Below are 14814 nucleotides of genomic sequence, written 5' to 3'. Positions count from 1 at the left end.
GGTGTGGCGGGGATGAGGGAGCGCACCAGCCCTGCCGGGGATGGCGGTGTCGCGGCGGCCGCGGGGCGCCCGGGGCTCGGGCTGAGAACGGGCGCGCGGTTTCGGACGCGGAGCGGTGCAGAGTGGTTCCCAAGGGAGGCGTGGAAGGGCACAAATATCAGTCGCTCCCGTTTTGGGGTGGTTTGGTGCTTCTGCGAGCCAGGAGTTGCTGTGCTCCCTGGAAAAAAAATGTAGCCGGGCGTTTCAAGTTTTCTGTTCTGGCCAGCGAATAGCCCATTATGTTCCTTAGCATTTCCTTGGAGCTGGACGTACAATCTTATTAGTTGGCTTTGGCATAATTTGGGAAGTTGTATTCTTGTTTTCCGGGATAATGTTGAAGTTCTTTTGGTGATTCAGATTCTGAATTAATTTCATTCTCTTGAATTCTTCCAGGTTCTCGGGCTAGTTTTTGCTGTTGCACATTATGAACAAGAACATGAGAATCAGCAGCTTTTTATCTTTAGCTTGTGGAGTGAATGCAACACTTGAGTGGTTTCAGATTTTGTCTCAGATGTTATCTCGGTCTGATTTGATGTAAGGGTATTATTTCTTAGGTTGTAACAACACAGCTCAGTGCTTTCCTAAAGCTTTGGTCGTGCAGTTATGGCCACTCACATTAACTCTTTACATCTGTGTGGATGCTTAAAAACCTTCACTGACTTTTTCTGTGCAGTCTTGATATTTCTCCAGTATTATGAGGGTGGAAAGGTTGTACTTACAAATTTACACAATGTGCTTCCTCCCTGTATGTTTTCACCATGGGGTTCAGGGTTGGGGGCGGGGGGGAGGGATGTTGTTTTTTGGCATTTTTCGCAGGGTTTTTTTGGCTGTTTTTCTTTTCTGCTTTTAACATACAGAAAAGCCATCCAAGACTGTAAATTGTTCACAGCTATAAAGGTTAATTGCCCTGTTGCAAAGATTAAACTGACTGGACTGTACAAGGACCAGCCAGTCAGAGATAACTTAATAGGTATTAATATTGTGGGATATAAGCTCTTATCCATGAATAAACCTTAATATAAGTATGTCATCTAATTGAAGGAACATTTCCGGAAAAGACAATTGCCTTTAGAGGATGATGGTTGCCTGCCTAACTTTTGTGCTCTTGAAGATTGCCCTTTAAATATATAGAGAAATAGAAATATCCAGCCTATTAACTGTCCTAAATTATGATTTAGGGAATTTGTAATTTAAGCAACAGCTTTAAGTGAAAAAATGATGTTAAGTATAAGATGTTAAACAAATTAGCACAAGTTATCTGTTGCCTCTAACTCAGCTAAATGCTAACTGCAATCATTTGACTCTTACAGTAAATATTCGAATCTACCTTGGATCCTGCCACAAAACTGCAGTCTCTACTGCCTTGAGCAGCCTAGCCTCCTGCCTCAAGCATTCCAGTGAATCTACAGGAGACCTGGGCAAGCCCACACAGAGCTCAGGGGTATGAGCTCCCACAGGTGTAGCTGAGCACAGTCAGGAATGTGCGATGTCCAGACCAGCATTACAGAATGGGGACCTCGTTTGCTTGACTGATAGATGCAGGAGGTGAAAGTGATACAACGTTTGGAGCTGACAGCTAGAAAACCTCCAGCAGGTACCTTCAGATTAACTAAATCTGAGATTTGAAAACAGGTGCAAGCCACCCTGGCACTATTGCACATTTAGTTTAGAAATACACTTCAAATATGAGGTGACAGTTTTGAAAAGGGACTGTATTACTTAATTCTGTTTTCCGCAATGGGATTTCCAGGAATTTCCATTTCCCTGAAAGTTACAGCCACGTGCTGCACTGGGATTGACCAACCAACATAAGGGAGGGTGAGCCAGTCTCTGAGAACAGGAACAGCTGTTAAAACAAAGCAGGAAGATAAATGCCTGATAAGTGCATACAGCCCTGTGAAATCAGTGGCATGCTAAGGTGAGTTTGGGGACTAGAGATCAATGATATGGGAGGAAAACTTCTGTTTGCATCTTTACTGCTGCTGGCACTCAGACTGACAACAACTGGTTTCTTTTTGAGCAGGAGAAAAATCCCAGAGAGCAAGAGATCTACTTAGCATATTTTGAAATTAGGGGGGAAAGCCTGCTTTCTTTTCACACATCCAAAATTAAAATAAATTTCTCTTTGAGCATTTTGCAAAGGGAACCTGTGTCAGCACAGCAGTTATCTGTTGAAACCAGTAGATTATACTGTTATTCCTTCCCTCTCTTGCTGTCACTCTGTGACTACAGGAAGATGGTGTATAAGGAGTTTCTATGCTCCACAGATATTTTTGGTGCCCTAGGTGTCCAGCCAGGGTCTGAAGAGATCATGTTGTGACTTCTTCTAGTGATCCTTCCTCATGGAAATGAGGACACGTGGTTGGGTAGAGTTTGTCTGTCACCTGAGTTAGAGGGCAGCCATAGCACAGAAGGAACAGAGCTGGTAAGCCCATCCTGGACTTCAGAGGCGCTCCTGCTAAACTTCCTCATTACTGATGCATCCCAACAAAATATGTCTGCTTCAGAAAACCAGCATATTTGCTTTTTGTTTTTAAAGACACAATTTGTATTAAAAACACAATGAACCCTTCTGCTAAATCCATACTGCAAGAGCTTTATGTGGAGGTGTAAAAATCCACAGAACACGGCAACAACCTTTCACTTAAACCTTCAAGAAAAATTTAGTAAATATTAATTTATTAAATGCGCTACAACATAACACTACATAAAATTTTGTTCCTTGGTCTTATTTGTAGAATTATATTACCTTATCCAGGGCAGAAAAAGTTATGTAGTAGAAATTTCAGCAGATTTGGAAAGTCACTGTGGTGCACATACCATTTTCAGTTGGTTACTAGCAACTCAGAAATTAGCTCAGAAAAATTAAGTAAAAAATTGTTTACTTCATGAGCTTAGAGTTGTATAAAGAGAAATCAAAATGAAAACTTCTGATTGTATCAATGTAGAAATAGAGATTAGATCACTTACCTAATCTCTGCTCCTTTAAAGTTGGTCTAGAGGCAAATGTAGACTCAGATATCACTACTTGTCTGTTATATGGTTTTCCACCATTTCATTAAAGACTAGAAGAAATTGAACAGAAATAATATGCATTAATGCCTCTCTGCTCATATACACACAATTGTAATATTTCAATTATCTAATTTCATGTATTCAGTTCTTAATTCTGTTTTAGCTGTTAAAAAGCAGTTCAATATTGAGGCAAATTGGGAAGGCTGACTTCTTTTCACCTCTTTCCAACATATTACCTGCAAGATCTTTTCATATATATATGCATATATATATTTCTACTCTTATTTGGAGGACCTTCACATCACAATACAATTAGTGAACATTCTCAGGTTGTTTTATGGTTTGAGCTTCCCTTTGGCTCAAACCATAACAATAGGAACGCACATGATGGAAGGAAGGAGGACATCTGCATGTGTGGAGGGAACCAAATAATATAATTGCACTTTGAAAATGTCAGTATGGTACAGCTCACTAAGGATTGCTACAGTCTCAAAGAGCCCTGCCTTTTTTAGGTGACAGATATAGCCTTCTGCTGTATTGACATATGCTTTGGGTTTGTAGATCTTTTTTGTTTTCTCTTATGCAAGATTTCTAAACATTAAGCAGTTTTGTACAGGACATTGGCACTCTGGGGAATTTTGGCTTTGAAACTCTAGTACATGCAAGTGTTTAAGATAAATGGAGGTTTGAACGGAATTCTCATATCTTTCTGTTTGTTCTAAAATGAAGATTACTATATGAAGATTCAGTAGGCAGAATAACTTTGCTGAGCTAGGTTTAACACTAGATGATTCTGTGCTGAATAAGTAGCAGTTCACTGAATTTTCAAATGGCTGTGTGGAGTTTGCTTCCAGTTAACACTGTCCTCTCTATATTACATCCAATTACTTTAGGTGTTTTTAAATTTTCCTTTCTGCTTGAGCACAGTTAAACTATATTCAGCACTTAGTAGAAGATCTTTCCTACACACACCACATCAGGAATTCCATCTTGGATTACTGACAGTGGATTTCCTGATCCTTTTTGAAAGCTCTCACCTATTTTGTGTTAGTTGTCTACTGGCAAGGTAAGAAACACTACTGCAGTTGTTAGCATATGCATTTTCAGGTGCCTTTAATATAATTTGCAATGATATAATGATTAGCCATCTGCCCAGATGGTGACTGTAATTTCCTTAGTCATATCAATGGGCTGTTATTCACATGAGTAATCTCACCAACTCAAGGTGTATTGCTTTTGTAGCTAACTGTTCCCTCATGGAAAGCCTGACAATATGTTCTGCAGCAGAACACAGTTAAAAGGCAGCATCATAATGCAGACCTGTAAACTGCCATTCTCCCACGTGAGCACGTAGGTAGGAGGCCTAGGAGTACTGAACACCAAATGATAAAACCTACTTAGCTAATTCATATTGACCTGAAGTTATATGCCTCACAGTAGACTAACATCAATAGTAATTTATTTGCATTAAGGTAAAAGGTAAATTTATGTATTTTTACATTCTGATTAACAGCAATATCATAATTTCTTCAGATGCTAATTAATGTCTTTCTCGTTCTAAGCAGGACTGTAAAATGGATTTAGAATTCAAAGACCGTAACAACCACACAAATACCAAGAACACCTCTGCTGCAACAAAGAATTTTTCTGCCTGGGAAGACTATAAGAGTAGTGTTGATGACATGCAGTACTTTCTCATTGGGCTGTACACACTTATAAGTCTGGCTGGCTTTGTGGGAAACCTGCTTATACTAATGGCCCTACTAAAGTGCAAGCAGAAGACAGTAATAAACATTCTCATTGGAAACTTGGCCTTTTCTGACATCTTGGTTGTGCTGTTTTGTTCACCTTTCACGCTGACATCCGTCCTGCTTGACCAATGGATGTTTGGCACTGTCATGTGCCATGTAATGCCCTTCCTCCAGTGCGCCTCAGTCCTAGTTTCAACTTTGATGTTAATATCTATTGCTGCAGTCAGGTACCGTATGATAAAGTATCCCCTCTCCAGCAATCTCACAGCAAAACAAGGCTATTTCTTAATAGTGATCATTTGGGCCTTTGGCTTCACAATTTGCTCCCCTCTGCCAGTTTTCCATAAAACCGTGGACCTCCGCAAAACTCTGAATTTAGAGGGACTGGAGAACAGGCTGCTGTGCATAGAGTCCTGGCCTTCTGATTCTTACAGGATCGCCTTCACAATAGCCTTGCTATTCATGCAGTACATCCTGCCGCTGGCATGCCTGACTGCCAGCCACACCAGCGTCTGCAGGAGCATAGGTGCTAGGCTGTCAAACAAGGAAAACAAGTTTGAAGAAAAGGAGATGATAAACCTAACTCTTCATCCCTCTAAGAGTGCTGGCACACAGGTTCAACCCTCCAGATATTCCAGGTGGAGCTGTGCCTTTGGCAGAAGGCACCACAGAAGATACAGGAGAAAGACTTCAAGTGTGATGCCAGCTATTTCAAGGCATCATCAGGACACTCATTCCAGAGATCTCCCAGAAACCTCTGACACAGAAAAAAGCCAGATCTTTTCCTCCAGTAAATTCATCCCTGGGATCCCTATCTGTTTTGAAATGAAACCAGAAGAAAACACAGAGATCCAGAACATGATTACAGTATCCCAGTCCATCATCAGAATTAAGACAAGATCAAGGAGGGTTTTTTGCAGACTGACAGTGCTAATACTAGTTTTTGGCTTCAGCTGGATGCCTCTTCACCTTTTCCACATTGTCACAGATTTTAATGCCACTCTTATTTCCAACAGGCACTTTAAATTAGTATATTGCATATGCCATTTGTTGGGTATGATGTCCTGCTGCTTGAATCCCATTCTCTATGGGTTTCTTAACAACAGCATAAAAGCTGATTTAATGTCCCTTATTCCATGCTGCCAAATACCATGATTTTATGTGCCCCAAGATAAAGTAAAACAAACAAATATCGCTTTCAAGCATAGTGGTGCGTATAGCTGTAAAGGCTCAATTAGTCTAGTTTAGTTAGTGTGAGTTGGTTGTGATTAGTAGCATTTTTTTGTAGATGGATAGTTCTATGGCTGCATGTATTTCTTGCATTGGGCAGAAATATATGCATATGTTATAATATTCTTTTATCTGTTACATGTAGGAAATCATGCTCAGTGTACAAAACCAGAATACCGTTTTCATTACCCAAATTGTTGGCAACCTGTACTTTGGAATTATACAGAATATATAATGAGTAATAAATGTTAGACAGACTACTTAGACGTATCAGTATTAACTGTCATAAAACTGTAATAAAATACATATCATTTACTAAATAATTATTGTTGAGATTATTTCAGTGCCAGCTTTGACTGTTTTCTAGTATAATTAAATCTCTCTGGCTGTTATTAGGAAAATATTTTTCCTTAGCTCTTTGACTCATAGTTTGCAATATCTTTGCAAGATGCTTTGCTGCTTATTCCTTGGTTGCCTTGTTCCCTGGAATGGGTTTGAGGGTCATTGTTCTTGCCTTGATTGTTTCCATCTCACTGTATTTATCCAATGCAACCTATCTCTGATTTCGTCAGACAATTTTCACTCTGGCTTGTCGTTTTATGTCATTTTCATCCAGCCTGAATTTATCTATAGTTATGTCTTATTTCTCACAATGATGACACCCCTGAAGATACAACACATTTCTAATCAGAGTAAGCCTTCATTATCTAAACAAATGATAGTGGAAAGAAAAAGGAAATGCAAAGACATCAGGAATTTTTCTCTTCCTTTCCAAAAATGCAAAAACTCAGTGCACTTCATTATAACTGACCCACTTGCTTTGGAAAGGTGTAACAGCTTTCAAATAAACATGTGCATGTGTGCCTTGACAGATGGATGGGGAGGGGCAGAGTGGATTACTTTTAAATTCATCAAAGGCAAGTGTAGGGTCCTGCCCCTGGGAAGAAATAACCTGTCCCTGCACCAGGACAGGCTGGGGATGACCTGCTTAAAGCAGCTCTGCAGAGAAGGACCTGGGTGTCCTGGTGGACACCAAGCTTTCCATGAGCCAGCAGGGTCCTTGTGGCCAAGAGGCTAACAGTGTCCTGGGGTGCATTAGGCAGAACATTCCAGCTGGTCAAGGGAGGTGGATCCTGCCCCTCTGCTCAGCTCTGGTGAGGCCACATCTGGAGTGCTGTATCCAATTCTGGGCTCCTCAGGACAAAAGAGAGATGGAGCTTGTGGAATGGATCCAGTGGAGCACAACAAAAATGATGACCAGATTGGAGCATCTCTCTTACAAGGACAGGCTGAGGGAGCTGGACCTGTTCAGACTCAAAAAGAGACAACTGAGATAGGAATTCATCAATGTCTGTCAGTATCTAAAAGGAGGGTGCTACAGGGACATTTCCAGGCTCTGCTTGGTGGTGCAGAACAATAGCACAAGAGGCAATGCGCAGAAACTGATGCACAGAAAGTTCTGCCTGAACATAGTGAAGAACTTTACTCTGTGTGGGTGAGCACACCCTGGAGCAGGTTGCCCAGAGAGGGTGTGGAGTCTCCCTTCCTCACTGGAGATACTCAAGAACTGTCTGGATGCAATCCTGTGCCTTGTGCTCTGGGATGACCCTGCTTGAGCAGGGAGGTTGGATCAGATGTGATCCGCTGTGGTCCCTTCCAACCAGACCCATTCTATCATTCTATGTGTGTAATGTGACCCACTGTGGTCCCTTCCAACCAGACCCATTCTATCATTCTATGTGTGTAATGTGACCCACTGTGGTCCCTTCCAACCAGACCCATTCTATCATTCTATGTGTGTAAACACACAAATACACACACATACATTTTCTGCATCTCCTCCTCTCCTTTTCTCCTTTTAGCCAGACTAGTATGTTTGCTTCCAAATTTCAATCACAGGTACCTTCCTTAAGTCATATTATATTTCACAGCACAAATGCAAAGTGTATATTTATATATACTTACCTGCCCCAGATTAATTTAATAGACCATCTCTGCCTTCAGGATTCAGTAAATATACAAAGCCTTTGCTTTGAGTTTTAAGCTGTAACACCTCTCCCCAGTTATAGCTGATGATTATTTCCTTTTCTCCACTAAGATTTTTTTTATCCAATAGGCTTTTGTATATAGCTTCTAAAGACTGAGAAACAAAGTTATTATTTTTATACATGGGTGGTTGGAAACAGTCACTGTACATTTTTTTCCCCTCAAGACATGTCCTTTCCAGACAGTCTTTAAAGTGAAAGCAGTTCTTTTGCTTTGAAGAATCACCAGCTTAATTTTTATCACAGTGTTATAATTCTGAGACCTTTCCTCCCCAAGCCATTATCTGCTAAGGAGTTTATTACATGCCAGTGGGTAATAGCTTCTCTCCTTAAAGAATTTTTCTAACCTCTAGTTCCCATTAACCCATTGTTCTTTGTTTTCAGTAGTGATATACTTTAATAGTTTCTTTCTGGGCACAGACTATTGCATTTTGCAGATTACTATCTTCTAAAATCCTATAATATACTTAATAGAGTACAAAAGGTACAGAATAGATATTGCTGGAACAATAGATTATTAAAATAGCGTTTTAAATGTTTTAAATACTTTAAAAATATGGGAAAAAGTTAAATCTACAGTCAGAACACAATTGTCATCCTAAAGAAGTTACTGCAGCTTTTGCCCTCTTTCTGTACATAAATTTTTGCATCATTGTAATATTTAATTTTATTTATATCATGTGATACAGCCAAATAGTATAAAAGGAAAAGAAAGCAGTCACATTGTTTCAGCTTGAAATATTCCTTCTGGCTTAATTTTTTCTCAATTTATTATCTTGCTCCTACTTGCTGTTAATTTTCTATTCCTTCCATTCTTTCAGAATTTTAACTATATTTAACTCCTACACTGCCAATTGTTATCTATATATAAATTAAATGTTTATTCAGTAATTATTCTTTCCAGAGCAAATTCTACTCACTCTGTATGGCAAACAGAATCATGCTAGGACTGTAACAAGGCCTAGTTTCTGAGTTGCACAAAGATTAGTCTGTACACTGGAGATTATAGATTTATATCTATTTGCTTGGATGAAGTCAATAACTGTGCTCCCTACTCTTTACACTGATCAAAGCACAACAAATTGTAATTTGGCAATGAAGAATTAAATCAAGACAGCTATTGAACTTCTTTAGTCCTGTGCCATTTAATCTGCCATCTTTTTTTTAAGCAATAGTGGGAGAATGTGTTTTCTTTTTATTTATAAAGCAATCATTAGCATTTTGTTTGGAAATTTCAAAAATATCTTATCTTTCCTCTGAAATGTTAAATAAAAATAAAATAACTTTTCTACCTTCCACTTTACTTCAGCAGCCAGTGTAGCTTGATCCCAGTAGCAGCAAGGAATACCTATGAAGCAGACAGGAGCAGTAGCAAGTGAAACCAGGCATTAGGCAATTCCTAAAGGAGTGACTTCTATGAAAGGGATAAGAAACAACTGAACCATCCATTTAATATTTTCCCAGTCTTGAACATTAAAAAAAAAATAAATTCTAAACACAAGGATATTTCGCCCTTGCTTCCTTGCTAGGCCTCACCTGATCTGAGCTGCAGTAAATACTCCTGTAGCTTCACACCCAGCAGTGACTGGCAGTGTGGTGCTGTTTCCAATAAATGTTGGGAAAAAGTTATCTCACCACAATATCCAATGACATTTTATCATTCTTATATGTAGACAGGTATATGTGCAGGTTCAGATATAGGTAATGCACACTTCCTAGAAAACAAAGCACATTACAATGGATTTTCAAGTAGCACATATAACCAAGTCCTTCGGTTAGCTAAAGTCTACCCCTTCTGTAACTAAAAATCTAAATAAATGGGAACATGGGACTTTTGATAGCATCCACTAAATGCAATCAGGAAAGAGCAGCTGCAGAGCCATGTATCCATTGGAGTTAGAAGAATGGATTGTAATGGTAGAGTAATTCCTCTCTATTAATTAAAAAAAAAGGCTTTCAGACAGATGGTCTTTGTGTATGATGAATGTTAAAATTTTTAGGAAGACTCACATAACATAAATTGGTTTTTCTAGTTCTACAAAATATCATTTACAAAGTTGACTTTCTGCAAATGTCAAAGATTAAAACTCACCTTTGCCCCTTCTCTTTCAGTGGAGAAGAAATAGATGCCCTGGCATGTCCAGGTCACTCCTGAGCCAGTCAGGGCAGCGACCATGGCTGAGAGGAGGTCTGCATGGGCTGACACTGGAGTGTATTTAGTGAGGTTGTGGTGAAGGGGTTGGAGCCCCTGTGGTTGCCCACAGTGCCATGGCAGCAGAGTCTGGGAGAGCTGGGCATGGCTGCCCTGTGCCCAGAGCAGCTGCAGCCCCAGCAGGCAGCATAGAATCCTTGAGGAGGCAACTCTGTCTCAGGCAGGTCAGTGGGACAGGAAAACCACAGCAGCTGGTTGTCCTCTTCCTGGAGCCTGGGAGCTCTCATGACCAAATGTTTCCTTCTCTGGATTATGAACATCTGGGAAAAGGGGAAAAATAATCCATTGATCTGCAGATGTGTAAGAACCAAGGAGAAGAGCATAGTCAGGAAGAAAAGTGCTCACTTCCAATCATGCCGAGTTAGGATCCAGTTCTGCTGTGCAAAAGTAATAACAAATTAAAAAACCCTTCTGCTATCCACTATCCATAGGGGTCTGTCAGCTATTATTGCACTTTTGGAAAAAAAAGTATATATCAATAGATTTTCACAGTAGTCCCAATATCCCTCTGCAGCATACAAGACAAACAGTATTAAACATCACAGTCTCCAGAAAGATGGCTTTCATAAATACTGTTAGGTTCAGGAATTTAACCTTTTATTCTGCTGAAAGCTAAATTATGCCTATACTACTTGCATTTATAAGTCCTTGCCAGAAAATACATTAGTACAGTCTGGACCTGTCTCAGGGCAGTGGCAGGACTCTCGTCCTAGACATGTCACTTCTTTTTTTCCCCCTACATGACTGGAATAATGGTATAAAATCATGAACCTCCTGATTTTAAAGACAATTAAGTAATTTTTTGAACTGTTTTTGACCATATGTGGTCTCCGAGGTCAGGTTTCTTGTTCTTTTATTTCATAGGGTTTTTTTCATACAGTTAAATACAATCTCCCATATTCTTTTTTTCCTAGAGCCTTTTACATGCAATATGTAATGAAGACTCCTGCAGTTGCTTTGTTTTGATACAAAATTACATACACCTTTTTAAAGGTATATTGCTTGAAGGTTGCCCTTACACTGAGAGTAGGTAGAGCTGTTGTTAATATTCCTATTCAGTTGAAGTAACTTTTCCAGGAAGAGAAACAAAAGAGAAAGAGAGCCAAAAGCAGATCCACACTAACACTGCTTACCCACATTCTGCCAGTGACGAAGGAATGCATCAAAGCCAGACCCTTCTCAAACACCTGCCATGAACAGGGAGTGTGTGACAGTAGCACTGAACATTACTAATCCCACAGGTGACCCAGAAGCCTATTGTAAATTTTTGAGTCTCAGGAAGTAACACCTAATAAGTGAGTATGGGTTTAAATGCCTTCAAAATGACCCCTCTCAATTTTCCTTTAACACAAAAGCATTTTCTTCCCAACCATTTGATAAAGATAGGTTTGCTGAGATCACTCAGAGTGCATCATGCTGTGCCATTAAGACAATCTGTGTCATCATACTAGAGCATACACTTGGGCCAGTGAATCTTACCACAGCATCTATTTTTAAATCTCTCAAGCCCAGGGATACTAGAAATATGTGCTCTACCAGGTTACCATGATTTCCTGGCCCCCTTATTAAACTTCAGCTCAGTTAAAAGAAAAAAAAAAAGCGCCTGATACAGCTTGTCCTTGGTAAAAAGTCTTAAATCCTGATTTCCTCAGAAAGACTATAACTGCAGGCACAAAGATGTGGTCACATTGTGTTTTTAAGAGCTGAGCAATGAATTAAGATCACAACTGGCACCATTGTTATGAAACTAATAGAACTATAGAAGACAGACTTTCATTAATCTTGCTTCCTTTTGAAGAGAAAATATTGTAAACATTTTTAAAGTTATAAAATTACTTCCTTACATGCTAATCTTAGGAAATATTGTAAAACAAAATATTGTTACAATCCAAATTTAGCTCATTTGAATAAGTATGAATGCTTCATTTTGCCCTTGTAGTCACATTAAGATGATCTTTTTAATAAGACTTAAAAGTAATCCTCTGGGAAGTTTTTAGAATAGTGGTTTGACATTTGAGACTAAAGTAGGTTGGCCCTGCTCTTACATTCAGTTCATCAAATACTTCCTTTGTCTTCACAGGAAAAGGATCATATCTGTATCGCTTGGAGATTAATTGGACATTTTTCGAGCAGGAAACATTTATTACTGTCTTTGTGAACAAAATTATTTTAAAGACACTTCTGGTGCAAAATTTCTCCAGAGAAGTAACTCTGTGATACTCATGCAGTTGCTCATCTCTTCAGACTCAGCTGGAACCACAAAGACACAAAACCCATTTTATGGCAGACCACAAGATTGTTAATTATATATTTAGCTATAATTTTTTTTTTGAGAGGAAAATATATAAACAAGGACATAAATAAAACCATCCCTACTACAAGTAATTTTAGTGCCTCTTTCTACCAGATTTTCATCCAGATATTCTTATGTTGAAGAAGGTGGTAATCATACTCTGTTTTAGCTCCTAGTAATTTCCTTGGATATATGAGGCTTTCCACCAAATTGGGGTTCACTTAGCATTCATAAGGATTTTGACTTCTTGGCCAAAGGATTAAGAAGCTGTACAAGAGGTCAGAATATAAGCTAAACTTTTACTTTCTGCTGGTTTTTTGTTGGTTTTTGCTTTGTTTTTCCTTTTCTTTTTTGTGATGTTAGCACAACTGGGAGAAGTACAGGTTGTTTACTGCAGGAAAATTAAACTTATTTTTATGTAACTACTGGGACCAAAACCAGGCAAAACAATTATGTATTTTTTAAGACTCCATCAGTTCCAAAGCACATCTCATAAAGGTAATTGTCTGAAGCCTCGATGATACATTCTCTCAATTAATATCCTGGAGTATGAGAACACATTTCAGACAGCATAGCCTCATCTGATCTGCACTGCACATCACAATGGGTGAAATTCAGAACCTCATTCCTTCTGCAGAACTAAATTGCAAAATGCTCTGCTTGAGATTGCTCCTTAAGACCATTCAGGGACTGAAGCTTATTCAGGGCACAGCTTGTATCTTACTGGTTTTGTGGGGTTCTGTTCTTCAGAAGAGCTGCTGCAAGGCCCTTTATGTCAGAAGAATTAGTTATTTCCCAGGAGCTCTCAGGAGCATGTAACACCAATCTCTCCCTCGCACATCATCACACCTGCAGTCAGCAGGGGCCCTCAAATGTTGTTCCTTTCATAGGAGAGATGGATGAAAAAAGCAGCAAATGAGACTGAAAACTCTGTGGTGCTTGTTTTTCCTCTTGATCTGAAATAGTCTAAAATTGGAGACCTTCCAGAAAGTTGTGGAAGACACCTGTGTGAGACTGCTAGAGAGGGAACAAGGAATCACTTCAGAGAGATGAAGTGGAATGAAAAAATCTGTCTATGCAGGACTAGATAATTACTTCAACACATTCAGGATCATAGAGTCTTACTAATTGCATGGGAAAATAATAATAAACAAGTAGATATTTGGATATGCAGTTTTGATTATTTTAAGATAAATTTTTTGTAAGTCCTTGGAGTCTTACATATCGTACACATATACCTGATATGTGCTCTGACCGAAGCAACTTCACCTTGTAACAGAGCTCCAGCACCAAACTACTCTTTGCTTTTAAATGATTCACTCCATTTTCATTATTCCATGTAGAGGTTTAACCCCAGCCAGCAGCCAAGTATCACACAGCTACTGCTCACTCCCACACCAGTGAATCTGGGGAGAAAATCAGAAGTGTAAAAGGTAGGAATCTCACAGGCAGAGATGAAGACCTTTTAATAGAGAAAACAAAAATAAACACACATAAGCAAAGCAAATAAAGGAATTAATTCTCTGCTTCCCATGGCAGGCAGGTGGTCAGCCATTTCCAGGACAGCAGGGCCCCATCACATGTGTTGGTGATTTGGAAGGACAAGCACCATCACTCCAAATATTCCCCCCTTCCTCCTTCCCCCCACTTTATACCCTGAGCATGATGTAATTTGGTCTGGAATATCCCTTGGGTCAGTTGGGGTCACCTGTCCTGGCTGTGTCTCCTCCCCAGCATGGCAGTTCAAAAAGCAGAAATGGCCTTGGCTCTGTGCAACCCCTGCTCAGCAATAACAAAAACTTCTCTATGTTATCTACTCTGTTCAGCACAAATCCAAAACACAGCCCCATATCAGCCACTGGGAAGAAAATTAACCCTACCCCAGCCAAAACCAGCACATTCCATTACTTAGCACAACAGGCCTGATCCTGATTAAAGATTCTGTTGAATTGCTACCATGAAAATGTTTCAAGAGAACGGAAATAGAAAAAAATTCTTTACATCTGTCAAAATGAGAGGTTGATTAGATCAAGATATCCTAGAAGCTATAGAAATACTGCAACTTATTGGCACTTGTTCAAATATCTGAAAGGGTAAAGAACACAAAATAAATTGAAAATTATTTATTTTCTTTGGTTATAGTATTTACTTCAAGCACTATAGCAAACTGATTTCTCCTTTCCATGCATGGATTTCATGAGATAATGCTTACAGTAAACCCATAATTTA

General features: G+C 39.3%; 1 protein-coding gene across 1 annotated transcript; it reads left to right on the top strand.

Moving 5' to 3' along the window:
• The first annotated feature begins 1361 nt into the window (after positions 1–1361).
• NPY5R (neuropeptide Y receptor Y5) lies at positions 1362–6281 on the top strand. Its single transcript, XM_005415565.2, has 3 exons — positions 1362–1633; positions 1790–1957; positions 4620–6281. Exon 3 carries the CDS (start codon positions 4629–4631, stop codon positions 5958–5960), a length of 1332 nt encoding a protein of 443 aa, XP_005415622.1. The 5' UTR covers positions 1362–1633; positions 1790–1957; positions 4620–4628; the 3' UTR covers positions 5961–6281.
• Positions 6282–14814: the final 8533 nt, after the last annotated feature.

Source organism: Geospiza fortis, unplaced genomic scaffold, assembly GCF_000277835.1.
Source record: "Geospiza fortis unplaced genomic scaffold, GeoFor_1.0 scaffold40, whole genome shotgun sequence".
In the NCBI taxonomy this organism is placed as follows: domain Eukaryota; kingdom Metazoa; phylum Chordata; class Aves; order Passeriformes; family Thraupidae; genus Geospiza; species Geospiza fortis.
Note: the sequence above shows the minus strand (reverse complement) of the source record. Positions and strands in the feature narration are given on the sequence as shown.